Genomic DNA, 13,687 nt, shown 5'->3' with positions numbered 1-13,687 from the left:
CTTAATTTATCACATCTGCAAAATCACTTTTGCCACGCAAGGTAACATATTCGTAAATTCTGGGGATTATGAGGGTTAGGGACATCATTATTCTGCCTGCCACAGTGATGTTGAAAATTTCCCTATGCTACTGGGTATTCATATGCCAAGACAGCACCGAAGAGGAACAGTATTTCTCCTGATTTTTTTCATAAGTTTTATTGAGATACATTTAAAAAAATTTTTTTTTTATTCATTTGACAGAGAAAGAGAGCGCACAAGCAGGGGGAGCAGCAGGAAGAGGGAGAAGCAGGCTCCCCACTGAGCAGGGAGCCCAATGCATGGCTTGATCCCAGGATCCTGGAATTATAACTTCAGCTGAAGGCAGACCCTTAAAGGATGGAGCCACTCAGAAGCCCCCCGAGATATAATTTATGTACCATACAGTTTTACCCATTTAAAGCACATGATTCAGTGGTTTTTAGTATGGTCACAATTATGCAATCATATTTTCATCTCTCACCATTGTATATATATGAGGAAACAAAGGCTTGAGACATTAAGGAAACTCGCTTAGAGTAAGTAACATCTAACTGGCAGGGCTGGGGCACTGCAGAGGCAGTCAGGCGCTGAGGTTCCACTGCCGGCCTGGATTCCCTTCATGAAGTTAGACTAGTCACCTGGGAGCAGTGTGGGGCAGTAAAACAGCAGATGTTCACACCAGGTTGGACTTGGGTTCAAGGCTTTGTTTTGCTGTCTGCAAGCTATGTGACTTTGGTAAAATCCGTTGGAGCCTTGGTTTCCTCATTTGAAAAATGAGGGCAATCCAGTAAATGAGGAGGGTGATTCACCTGTAAGAGCCCTTCCACCTATGTAATTCCAAGCTTCAAGGGGGGTGGGGGAGAGGAAAGATAATTAAAAATAAATTACCCAGGCATCCAGCGCAATATGAATTCTCTGGGCTTCCTTTGTACTCCCTGAGCACCTGGCCCAGGTCTTGGAATTCCTCACCCATGGGTCTCAGCTGAGTGGGAGACACAAGGCTAAAATAAAATGACCATCACAGAGGCACAGAAGGGCGGAAAGAGTAGCGGAGATGGGGTGGGGGGTGGGGGGGGGCTAGGCAACGGAAGCGGCAGGCCTCGGGGTGGTGGGTCCAGGAGTGGGCAACCGCTAAGTGAAAGTAAACACCAGTGGGAGGGATCAGAAGCAGCTCTTCCCAAAGGCCAAGTTCGGCCGCAGTGTGAGAGCTAGAGAGGAGAAAAAGTGTGTTGGAGGCACGGCTCTAAAAGCAAACTTTCGAGCCGCACTGGGTGACACGACACCCCGTGTCACTGGGTGACATGGCACCCCGCCCCTTCCCCCCTCTCCCACTGGTGCACGAGATTCGGTACCCTCGCCCACCACAAGCCTCCTTCCACCCGGGTGCCATTGGTACAGCCCAAGCTCTAGGAGTTTGAACTCGTCGAAAGACACGCCCGTCGTCACGCCCCTGTCTCGGATTGGCTGGGTGTTTAAAGATCCGGCCGGTAATAGGGTGATTTTCTACCACTAGTATTTGAAAGTTCCCAGTGCTGGAGCTGCACCGGCTGGCCGGCTGTGTCCTGCGTGTTCGCCCGAGGGCCGGTGCAAGTTGAGTGGCCGCGCGATCCCAGAGGTGGGCGACAGTCTGATTTTCCAAAGGGTCCCTGCCGGGAGGGTGCAGACGAGTGGGTCAGACGGAGGAAACAGGGATTCCCGAGCGCCAGGGTCCCCCGCGATTTCTCCACCCAGTGCCCGCCTTGGAGATGGGAAGAGTCAGGGCTTGGGAATCACACCAACCCTGCCTCCTACCAGCCTTTGGAGCTTCTCCTAGTCTGTTCTCACTTGTACGGGGGGAATGGGGAGATTGCCCTGGCTGCATATAAACCACGGAAGGGGGGCGCCTGGGTGGCGCAGCTGGTTGAGCGTCCGCCTTCACCTCCGGTCATGATCCCCGGGTCCTGGGATTGAGCCCCGCATCAGGCTCCCCCTGCCGCTCCTTGCTGATCCCCCTGCTTGTGCGCTGTCAAGTAAATCAATACAATCTTTAAGATTAAAAAAAAATTTTTTTTTAACCCACTGAAGGTATCCGGAAGACAAGGTCCCCTTCGCGTCTCTCCGCTTGACCTTCCCCTGCTTCCTCGGACTCTGAGCACCCCCTCGCCCGCCCTGCTTCTTGGAAGCAGGCTTCCCTTTTGTTCAGGACCCCGCTTCCGCGGCGTAGGGGGGCAGCCGAGGCTCCCCGTTCCTGGGTGCTTTGGCGCAGCTCATCCACCGCTCTGGTAATTCCGGTGTAGGGCAGGAATTTCGGTTGTGCGCAGGTCCCCCTTACCGTCGCCGTGACCTCTGTGTTACCGGTGACCGCCTCTGCGGCCCCGGCTGGGCTCCCCGTCGTGCGCACCGAGTCGTGACCCCTGCGCCCCGGGCCTTGTGCGGATCTGCGGAGGCTGTGGCCATGCCGTCGGGCACCCCGGCGGCGCCGGCGGAGTTCGAGGACGCGGAGCTGCGGTGCCGCGTGGCGGTGGAGGAGCTGAGCCCGGGCGGGCAGCCGCGAAGGCGCCAGGCCCTGCGCACGGCCGAGCTGAGCCTGGGGCGGAACGAGCGCCGCGAGCTGCTGCTGCGGCTGCGGGCGCCCGGGCCCCCGGGCCCGCCGCGCTGCTTCCCTCTGCGGGCCGCGCGCCTCTTCACGCGCTTCGCGGCGGCCGGACGCAGCACGCTGCGGCTCCCGGGCGCCGGCGCTCCCGGGGCGGGCGCCGTGCAGCTGCTGCTCTCCGACTGCCCGCCCGACCGCCTGCGACGCTTCCTGCGCACGCTGCGCCTCAAGCTGGCCGCGGCCCCGGGGCCCGCGCCGCCCTCCGCCCGTTCACAGCTGCTTGGCCCGCGGCCCCGCGACTTCGTCACCATCAGCCCCGTGCGGCCCGAGGAGCTGCGGCGCGCGGTGGCCACCCGGGACCCGCACGCCACGCCCGTGAAGCGGCCCTTGCAACCCTGCGCGGGAGCCCAGCCCAGCACCGTGAGGATGGGAAACCGGGGACGCGGCGGGGGGTGGGGTGGGGGGGACGCTGAGATGGAAGAGACCAAGGAGGCCCAAGTGTGGGGCGGGGGTAGGGGGTGGGGTGGCAGTATGGGAGGGGTTGCAGGTTGTCTGGGGAGATGCCCATCGGACACCTGAGTATGACAGGGATGGGCTTCTCATGAGTGCAAGCTAGAATAGGAAACGAGGGCTCGGGTCGTATGAAAAGAGAAAGTAGAGAAGGAGGCCAGAAAGGTGATTTTAGAAGTAAAAGTAGGAGACTGTTGGTCTGGAGAAGGAGAGGAGCTTTTGGAAAGAAGTGATCTGCAGTGTCAGGGGCAGCCAACAGGTCTGAGCAGTTGGGGACAGAGTCTGGTAGGTTTGACGGTGTTTGTGAACTGGGGCAGGTGGATCACAGACCACAGGGGGTTGAGACTAAGCTGGGGAGAAGATGGAAATGGAGCAAGAAAGGACCCTGACCAGGCAGGTTTTTGCTGTGAGAGACACGGGTTTGTGACAGAAAGAGAAGTGAGGAGGAAGGACCTGTGAGAGAGCCAGGAGATCTAGGGGGACCAGGAGAGGGAGCTGATGGAGGATCCAGACCCACATAGTGTGGGTACCAGGGATCAGTGGAGACCTGGCTATGATCTATTCCTCAAGGAGAGACCTGACCCCGAGTAACTGGTAAGATCTCCAGGGGAGCCAAAGCTGTGCAAGGGCTTCAAGGAGTGAAACCACAGAGGCACAGAGTAGGCCTAGCATGGCACCCAGGCTAAGAAGGGAGAGGAAATGCCTAAGGGGTGGTAGGAAGCCCTAAGACAGTCCTGTGCCCCCACAGGAAGCCCCAAGGTGGCCCTTGCCTGTGAAGAGGCTGAGCTTGCCCCCCACCAAACCACAGCTTTCTGAGGAACAGGCTGCTGTGCTGAGGGTTGCCCTGAAAGGCCAGAGCGTCTTCTTCACTGGGAGTGCGGGTAATTGGGGGCAGGGGCAGGGGTTGGGGAACGCTGATGGGGTAGGATGGAGGAGCAGGTGGCCCTGACTTTACCCTCTGCCCAGGGACAGGGAAATCTTATCTGCTGAAGCGTATCCTGGGCTCACTGCCTCCCACAGGTACTGTGGCTACTGCCAGCACTGGGGTGGCAGCCTGCCACATTGGGGGTACCACCCTCCACGCCTTTGCAGGTAAGTGGGGACTTCTGGAGCTTGAGCTGAAAGCAAACCCGGCCTTTGAGAAGGAAGGGGAGGGTCAGGGTTGGGACAGGGCGAAGGTCTCAGGCTGAAGTGTCACTTACAGGCATTGGCTCAGGCCAGGCTCCCCTGGCGCAGTGTGTGGCCCTGGCCCAGCGGCCAGCTGTGAAGCAGGGCTGGCTAAACTGCCAGCGGCTAGTCATTGATGAGATCTCCATGGTGGAGGCGGACCTGTTTGACAAGCTGGAAGCTGTGGCCAGGTCAGTATATGCAGTAAGGACTGTGTTCTGGTGGTTCTTCATATGGAACCTGCCTACCCCAGCTCCTAAAGTACCCCATGCTCCTCTCTAGAACTGTCCGGCAGCAGAACAAGCCATTTGGAGGGATCCAGCTCATCATCTGTGGGGACTTCCTGCAGCTACCACCTGTAACCAAGGGCTCCCAGCCCCCAAAGTTCTGCTTTCAGGTATCACTGACCCCCTGGCCCTGCCCCCCATAAGTGTCTGCTCTTCTCCCTGAAACTCCTACCTTGTCCCCACCAGGCCAAGAGCTGGAAAAGGTGTGTCCCAGTGACCCTGGAGCTGACTGAGGTGTGGAGGCAGGCAGACCAGACCTTCATCTCTCTGCTACAGGCTGTCAGACTGGGAAGGTGGGCTGTGGTGAACAGAGAAGGGACCATGGGATGAGGAGTCAAGCATGGGTCACAAAGGAGCGCAAGGACCCGGAGAAGGGGAAAAGTGCTTCATGGCCCCATAGAATATGGTCACTCTCTGAGTACTGGGATCCTGCCTCCTCCAAGATTGGGTCCCTAGCACCCAGCACAGGCCCTGGCACAGAGTAGGTGTTAGGGAAGCATGGGCACCTGGGTACAGAAGAAGAAATGAGAGATGTTAATCCTCCTATTTCACAGATGCAGAAATGGGGTGGCTTCAAAGAGGTGAAGTGATTTGCCCAAAGTTCCAGCCAGTAAGTGGACTGGGCCGGGACTTGAACCTGGCCTGACTTAAAAGCCCAAGTCCCTTCCATTAGTAGATCCTGTGGGGTCACCTGGTGAAGAAGAGAGGTCACAGACATGATCCTATTACGTCCCAGCTAAGAGGAAAGGTGGAAATGCCAGGACTAACTCTAATGTGGGAGGAGGCAGGAAGCCAGGAAGGCAGAAGCCATGAGCCAGGGCGGGGGCCTTGAAAACCAGATAGAGGGGATCCCTGGGTGACGCAGCAGTTAAGCGCCTGCCTTTGGCCCAGGGCACGATCCTGGAGACCCGGGATCGAATCCCACGTCGGGCTCCCAGTGCATGGAGCCTGCTTCTCCCTCTGCCTGTGTCTCTGCCTCTCTCTCTTTCTCTGTGTGACTATCATAAATAAAAAAAAAAAAAAAAAAAAAAGAAAGAAAAAAAATGAAAACCAGATAGAGACAGAATGAGGGGAGGAGATGGTGGTAGTGAGGGGCTTTTTCTGCTTAGGGACCCCTCTCACCGACATATGAGGCAGGTAGGAAGGTGCACAGCACACACCAGCCAATGTGGGGAACAAGAGGGACACCAAGTGGCAGAGCAGTGAGATGGAGTTCCTAAGTTGCTCCCCCTCCTCCCCAGTGATTTGCTGGGGTACCCAGGCTTCTCCCAAGTGGAAGAAGGCTTGGGATAGAGACACAAGCTATGGGCACCTGGCTGGCTCAGTTGGGGGAACTTGCCAGTCTTGATCTTGGAGTAGAGAGTTTGAGCCCCATTGTTGGGTATAGAGATTACTTAAATAATTAATTAAATAAAATAAATAAAATTTATTTTTATAAATTTTATATTTAAAATTTAAAGTTTTAATTTAAAATATTTAAAAATAATTTTAATTTTCTTCACTGGGAATGTGGGTAAAATATTTAAAAATAATTTTAATTTAAAATTTAAAAATAATTCTAAAATATTAAAATTTTATATTTATTGTATTTCTATATTTATATCTACATTCATGTATAATAAACAAATATATTTATACAACATATAACTTACAATTATAATTATATAATTTTATAATTATAAATTAATAAAAGTTATATAATTAAATAAATAAATAAAGACGTATACTTTAAAAAGAAAGAAAGGAAGAAAGAAAAGAAACACAGGCTAGATTTTTTGCCTCCAAGGCAGCAAGCAAGAGGCTAGAAGATTGCAGCCTGGAGGCCGACCTGATTATAGGCTACCAGTATGACAGGGTGTCAACATCAGTGCCTTGTTTAGGTCCTCTAAACCTCTGACCTGTGCTCACTCATCATATCCAACTTCCTCAGGAGCACCAGGGTGGGAGAGTGGCTAGCTCTTACTTGGGGCTATTTATAGGGAAGGGTGCCTGCCCATGATCGCTCCCCATGTCTGGGGTCCAAGTAGGGAAAGGCAAGTTGGCCTGCTTGGGGGGCCAGCACACTTTGCCCTGGTGCCCCTTTCTAATCCTCAAGTCTGACCCATGGCCTACTGCTTGAGCCATATCAGCCTTGTGCCCCACCTTCCCTGGTGTTCAGGTGGGCCCTGCCCTGACAGCCCAGCCCCTACAGGTGCTCAGATGAAGTGACCCGCCAGCTCCAGGCCACAGCCTCCCACAAGGTGGGGCGAGATGGGATTGTGGCCACAAGGCTCTGCACTCACCAGGATGACGTGGCCCTCACCAATGAGAGGCGACTGCAGGAACTGCCAGGTGAGCAGGGAGCCAGGGCTGGGCAAGACCAGCTGGGAGGGGCCCTCAGGCTGGTGTGGGTCCCCCACCCCCCACCTGGGGGTTATTTGCATACTTAGGCCCCCAACCTCTGGCTATAAAGGCCCTTGCATTTGCAGATGTAACTGTGACCTTGAAAGGCATGACCTTGAATGCATCAAGATCACTGAGCCAGTAAATGCTGGAAGTAAAACTTGAACCCAGGCCCCTGATTCCAAAGTGCCAGCTTGCCTGAGCTGTCCCCACTACTGTCCTCTACACTTGGTATAATATATGTTTTTGTTAACTGAGCCACAAATCAGAGACTTGTAATCTGTTGGCCCAACTCTTTTTTCCTAGGTGAGGTACACAGCTTTAAGGCCATGGACAGTGACCCCAAGCAAGCCCGGACCCTGGATGCCCAGTGTCCTGTTAGCCAGATCCTTCAACTTAAGCTAGGGGCCCAGGTGCGTGAGAAGCAGAGCCTCCCTGGTCCTTGCACCTCTGCCCAGGCAGCTCCATAGCCAGAGGGCCCGGCTGTGACCCCAGTGAACTCCCTCCATCCTGCTCCCACTCATCTTCCTGCCTGCAGCCTCCTGTTGCCCTCATCGTGTTCGGTCTGGGGCACCAGCAACAGTGCTTTGATCAAGCCCCTTCCTCTTGCTGGAGCTCCGTGTCCGCTTCTGTGTAGTGTGAGAGCATCCTGCTTCTTTCTATGATGTGGGGTGGGCCACGTGGGAGACTTTCTGCAGGTTCTGAGGGGCACTTCAAGGCTGGAAGAGGGGTGACAGGACCTGGGGCTGTCCCTCACGATTTTGGCCCAAACACATACCCCATGACAGACATGAGCATTGTCAGAGCCTGTGATGCGTGTTATCTTATTGCTCCTTACCCCCTCCTGAGGCACATAGCCAATGTCATTCCCCTTTGATGCTAGGGGGAACCAAGAGCAGAGAAAACAAGGCAGCTTGTCACAGGAGTCACCATGAGCCGGTGACAGAGTTACGGGTCAGGACTCAGTGCCTCTCCATGAGTGCCCCCAACTTCCTGGACTTGCTGCAATGACTGCTGGGCTGAGGCCAAGCATGGGAATAGGCTGCTCTCTCCACACCTCATGTTCTCTTTCCCTCACAGGTGATGCTGGTGAAGAACCTAGCAGTGTCCCAGGGCCTGGTGAATGGCGCCCGAGGGGTGGTCGTGGGGTTTGAGACGGAGGGGAGAGGTAAGTGATGAGGGAGCAGGGCCCCAGGGTGTGTGTGAGGACGAGGCTAGGGTGGAAGGGTGAGGCCTGCTCCTCACTTCTGGGCCAAAAGGTGGGCTTTTCTACACCTCCCTCAGGGCTGCCCCAGGTGCGGTTCCTGTGCGGAGTCACCAAAGTTATCCAGGCTGACCGCTGGACGGTGCAGGCCACTGGAGGCCAGCTCCTCAGCCGGCGGCAGCTGCCCCTTCAGCTGGCCTGGGCAATATCCATCCACAAGAGCCAGGTGAGCAGGCAGGGCAGGGGGCAGGATAGGGCTGGGGCATGTTTGAGGGGGTTCTTAAGGCCTTTATGGAGGCTGAGCTTGCCCTGGATGGAAAGTTCCAGACTAGCGGTAGAAGTAATCTTTCTCGTGTGCATTTCCCATCCTGCTTCCTCATCTCTTCCCGTACGCATTCCTCTGTCATCTCCTTTCCTGCTGTTTTCTGAGCCACTACCGGATGTTACATTTAACCCTTATAATGACCGTATGAGGTATAGATGTGATCATCATTCCTGTCAGAACATAAGGGGAAACTGAAGCTCAGAGTGTTGGGTAAGTTGTCCAGGGTCACAGAGAGAGAGAGAAGCAGAGCCAGGACGCATTTCCGTGCCTGTCTGACCCAGGCCTGAGCTCTTTGCTTTCACCCCCCATCCTTCTGCTCTAATCCTCAATCTATGTCTCTTGGTGCTTCTCCTACTCAGACACCCAGTTGTTGCCTCTCTGCCTTTAGGCTCTCTGGACTGGATGAAGAGATCTGGGGGCAGTAGCTGGGCCAGTATAGCTGGGGTCAGGCTCTTGTGCGCAAGGGATTTCAGGATTTGGCTCTGTCCTTCCATTCCCGCAGGGCATGTCCCTGGATTGCGTGGAGATCTCTCTGGGGCGTGTGTTTGCCAGTGGCCAGGCCTATGTGGCCCTCTCCCGGGCCCGCAGCCTGGAGGGCCTGCGTGTGCTGGACTTTGATCCCATGGTGGTTCGCTGTGACCCTCGTGTACTGAGCTTCTATGCCACTCTGCAGAGGGGCAGGGGCCCCAGCCTGGTAAGAAGGAGTCACTCGATGGTGCGGGAAGCCTGGGAGCTAGACAGAGGGAAGGCCAAGGGCCTGTGGTGTAGAGCCTCTCTGGCTCTGCTGGGAGCAGGGTCAAGAGGGAAGAAGATGCTGGCTGTGGCCCTGGGGGAAATGCATGAGTCCATGACTGGGTTTCTCCCTCTCTGATCCAGAAGTCTCCAGATGATGATGAGGCAGCCTCAGACCAGGAGAATGAGGACCCAAATCTTTGAGCCTCAAAAAGAAGACAAAGAGTGGTCTCCCCTTCTTCCTCCTCCCTAGTGGACCAGGGTCCTGGGGGATAACTGGGGGAGGATAGCCAGTGTCTCTTTTTCCCTCCACTAAGGCTCTCAGCCTTCTGCCAGGGTACAAGGGTGAGCACTTCCTACCCATTTGCCAGCTGAGCCTCTGTTTCTCCCCTTGCCCTGAGAAAGAAGTAAGCCTTTCCAGGCCAGTGGGACAGGGCCTGTGGTAGCACCTGGTATTCTAGAACAAAGCTCTCTGTGAGGGCTGGCCCAGGGCCACAGAGTTGTGAATGCTGTTCTCTTTGGGCTGCAGAAGCGAGAGGCAGTGCAAACAGGTACTCCAGGAGCAGGAACAGGCTATAGGAGCCCTGGACTGGGAGACTCAGGCCAAGTACAGGCCCCAAACAGAAAAGGGAACCTGGGGTTACTGTCACAGCTAGACCCAGGCTAGCACAAGCCAGGACGAACACCCTCCTGCGCCTAACCTGAGAATACAATGCAAACCATGTGCCTCTATCTTAAGCTGCTTTTTTGGAGAAGAAATAGTATTTAGGGGTATTGAGGTGGATGTTCTCAGATTATATTTATTTAAGACAAATAAACTTGTGACTCAACTGCAGGTTGAGTCTTCTGCTCTCTTTAAGAAGGCATCACTGCTCTAGGCATTGGCTACACCTGTTGCTGAGGCCCTCTCCCCAGGAGGGCACACAGAGGTGTTTGCTTACATCATGATGACTGAGCTCATGGCGCCCTCATGTGAGCTTTTGTTAGGATCACTGGTTATTTGGAAAGCTGAGTTACCCAAAATTGATGATTCACAATGAAATGACAAGGTGAATCACTGTTGCCCAGCGGTCAGACAAGGACACAGGAGAGAATCCACATGGCAGGAAATGGGCCTGTTGCAACTTTCTCACTTTGTGCCTGGCTAGGTGGGGCTCCAGCTTGAACAGGATCAACAAACTAGCTTGTTGATCAAAAAGTCTGGTGGAAATTGTTTAGGGGCTCTAAAACTAAGGTTCCTTAGTTATGAGTAAAATATATTTTAAATGTAAAATCGACCATGGTAGGAGGAGTGAAACCATGCCAGTTGCATGACGACATGAAATCTGGGTACTTGAAGGCACTTATCCTTGTCTTCCAAAAGCCAGCTGAGGCCCAAGCACAGAGCAGGTCCTCAAGGGGTGTCTGGTTAAGTGGGGGAGACCATGGATAGGACAGCTCAGTGCTAGAAGGGCTAGGCGGCCTCAGATGTTCCCTGTGGGCTTCGTGGAGGAGGCAGGGCTACAGCCTGTGGAGCACAGGCTGTGTGACTCTAGGCATGTCTGGGGGTGTCCTCATCTATAAAGTGCAGGTTGTAACTGACTTTCATGTAGGGTTGTTGGGAGAAAGGCCAGCCACGTGGCAGGAACTCAGGAGCTGTCATTAACATGTATGATCACTAATGATTATCATCATGATGTCTGCAGAGCACAGTATTGTCTGGTTCCTGCACTCCTTTGGCAGACAAGATGTGGAGGCTCAGAGGGGTGCTTGGAGGCTCACCCCTGGACAACCCCTGCCTGTCTCGCTCCTGTCACCACTCTTCTTGATCTTGAGGAGCTATTTTTCTGTAGCTTGAACCCTTTTCTCTGCCCCAAATAGAAGATACCTCCTAAGAGAAACCAAGTCATTCAGGGTGACCCCCCCGCCCCAACAGTGGGCAATCATGGAGGCCTTTAAATGGTTTGCCATTTGAAAGTCAGTGTTTCCCATCCGCCCGTATGACATAGCCCTCCTTGCAGATCCAGCTGTGAGCAGACCTCACCAGGGACCTGACCTCAAGAGCCTTACAATCTGGTTGCACCTTGCTTTTTTTCACTCCTTCCTGTTAACACATTTTGGTGACTACCCAGTTCAGCACAGGTGGCATTGTCTTGTGCTTTCTAGCAGCTCTGCCCCATTTGGGGTTCTTGGATGAAAACAGAAGAACCTGACTCAAGATAACAAGCAGGAAAGGAAGGGAATGGAAGGCTAGCTCAAAGAACAGATGTGAAGCCCAGAAACCCAGGCTAGGATCCAAGTGGAAACCAAGGAGGCTAGAACTAATGACAGGAGTGGAGTTGGGAACAGCTGCCCGGGAGGAGCCCTGTCACCACCCCTGGACGACACAAGCACGGCCATCAGGGAGAGTCCTGTACTCTTCTGCCTCCCTGCTTCACTTAGCCCACACCTAAAGGTGCAGAGATGTGACTGGTTGAGCTTGGTCTCCCATGCAGGTCCTGCAGCTACCTAGCAAGAGACTGAATATGCCATTAAGGTGCATGAGGGACCAGGGTTTGTGCATGTAATGTAATCTAACTTCAAACCTGATCCCTGGGGATGTAGGGAAACACCATCTCAGTCAGATTCAAGGGTTCCTCACCTACCCCTAAAGTCACACAGGCAGGGAGTAGGGCTGATAAGAGTAGGCCTCTCATGTCAATGGCCTCATGGTGGCTGCAGATACCTACAGTGACAAGCATCCATAGGCCTTAACTCTACCCAGGGTCCAGGGAAAGGTAAGGGTTGGGGAGAGGTCAAGCTTCTGCAGGGGCCTCCCTCTCTGCCCTCTGGAGCCCCACCACCTCCTTGTGGTGCTCCCGGGATACCCTCTGATCACTCAACCCTCCCTAGTCTTGGGGACCCTCCTTTCTTTGCCTCTCCTTACCCCCTAGCACAGTCCCCTAAAAGAACTGGAAGCAAAAGCCAGAAGAGTGTGATCTCAGCCCCTGGATTTGAGGCAAAGAAGCACAAAGGCCTCGTGACCCTGTTTAGAATAATGAGGACAGGGGTGGACAGTTAAGGATGGGCAGGACAAAAGAGATATCCAGTAATCATTATTATTCTGGGATAAAAGACACTTCCTGCTCATCCTGTGTGTGCATTAATGGGTTCATTCCATAAATATTTATTGAGAGCCTCTAATATTCCAGGATGCTGGATTAGATACTGGAGACCTTGTAGTAAACCAGAGTGACATGGCCCTGGGATACTTCAAGTGAATAGAGGGAGATGGATTATAAACAAGCAAGCAAATAACAAGCTAAACAATGAAATAATAGGGCGAGGAGAGCTTGCTTAGAGGATAGGGGGAGAAAGGGGCTGTGAAGGGGGTGCCTTCCCCTGCACACCTCCCTGACTTGGGCTACATGCTTCTAGCCTGAAGTACCCCAATTAACCTCAAACATCATCTCTGTGCCCAGGATCTAGACCTACCCCTTTCTAGAAGAATGGTTCCAGTCTCTGAGAATATGCAGCATGGGGTCCTTGCCTGTGGGTTTTCCTCCTACACCACCAGAAAGCTCTTCAGAGCAGGATTGAGGTCCCTGCTTCTTGCAACCCATGCGCCCTGCCCCGCACCTGGACTGGGGCAGGCTGACAGCATGGAATGAATAACCCAATGAAAGAACGCAGGGAGCCTGCAGTTAGGGGGCCACAGGGCTTCCCACTTTCCCACCTGCCTAAGCATGCAGCCTCGGTGATGGGGTGGGTCTATGCCGCTGCTCAGAGACCCCTGGCCTTCTGTCTCCTCTCTGGTTGCCTCGTCACAGGGACTTCCCATTCCTCCAGAGGAAGGCTAGGGAGAAGTTAGCAGGTGGACAGGGTGGAGAAAGGCGTTGAGGGAAATGCAGTGCCAAAGTGCAGAGGTAGAGCTCAACATTCTGCTTTATTAGACTTGAAAGCAAGATGGGGGAGTCAGGCATATAGCCAAGGGGGCTCAACATAGGGGTGAGAATCCCTCTTGGGCGAGAGGGGCTCCCACTTCCTGCTAGCCCCCACTTGCCTCCTGTGTCCGAGTGCTCTGTCCTCAGGCCAGCTGTGGCCTGCCTCCGATGGTAATTAGCAGTTTACAAGTCTGTCTCCTGGAATGAGCTGGAGCCCTTGGGAGCGAGAGACCTGGCTCACATGTCTTTGTGTCCCCACAGCACTCAGCACGGTGACTTCAGAAGGGAGATAATTCATAACATGTTTGATAAATGGGGATGTTTACTCTTGATTTCACAGAGGAGGTAGCTGAGGCCAGGCAGGCCAGGCCCGGCAGTGGCAGAGCTGGAACTAGAACCCTCCGCCCCCACCCCACCGTCTGCCTGGAGCTGTCCAGAGGAAGTAAAATGTGGGGCTGAGAGGGAAGGCCCACCAGCACCTTAACCCCCCCCCCCCAACCCGTGCCTACCTCCACTCTACCCCCTGTGCCAGTGGTGATGCTCAGAATCCCCAATCCCTGAGTAACTCCCGCTCCCCAAGCAACA

General features: G+C 54.1%; 1 protein-coding gene across 1 annotated transcript; it reads left to right on the top strand.

Annotated features, from left to right (window-relative positions):
• The first annotated feature begins 178 nt into the window (after positions 1-178).
• Positions 179-10,035, top strand: PIF1 (PIF1 5'-to-3' DNA helicase). The gene is made up of 12 exons (XM_072738790.1): positions 179-3,013; positions 3,852-3,984; positions 4,070-4,195; positions 4,308-4,461; positions 4,553-4,667; positions 4,744-4,850; positions 6,749-6,888; positions 7,246-7,352; positions 8,020-8,107; positions 8,224-8,369; positions 8,971-9,162; positions 9,345-10,035. Exons 1-12 carry the CDS (start codon positions 2,456-2,458, stop codon positions 9,402-9,404), a joined length of 1,926 nt encoding a protein of 641 aa, XP_072594891.1. The 5' UTR covers positions 179-2,455; the 3' UTR covers positions 9,405-10,035.
• Positions 10,036-13,687: the final 3,652 nt, after the last annotated feature.

This window comes from Vulpes vulpes, chromosome 15 (assembly GCF_048418805.1).
Source record: "Vulpes vulpes isolate BD-2025 chromosome 15, VulVul3, whole genome shotgun sequence".
Lineage (NCBI taxonomy): Eukaryota > Metazoa > Chordata > Mammalia > Carnivora > Canidae > Vulpes > Vulpes vulpes.
The sequence above is the reverse complement of the archived record's forward strand: the minus strand, read 5'-3'. Positions and strand labels throughout refer to the sequence as shown.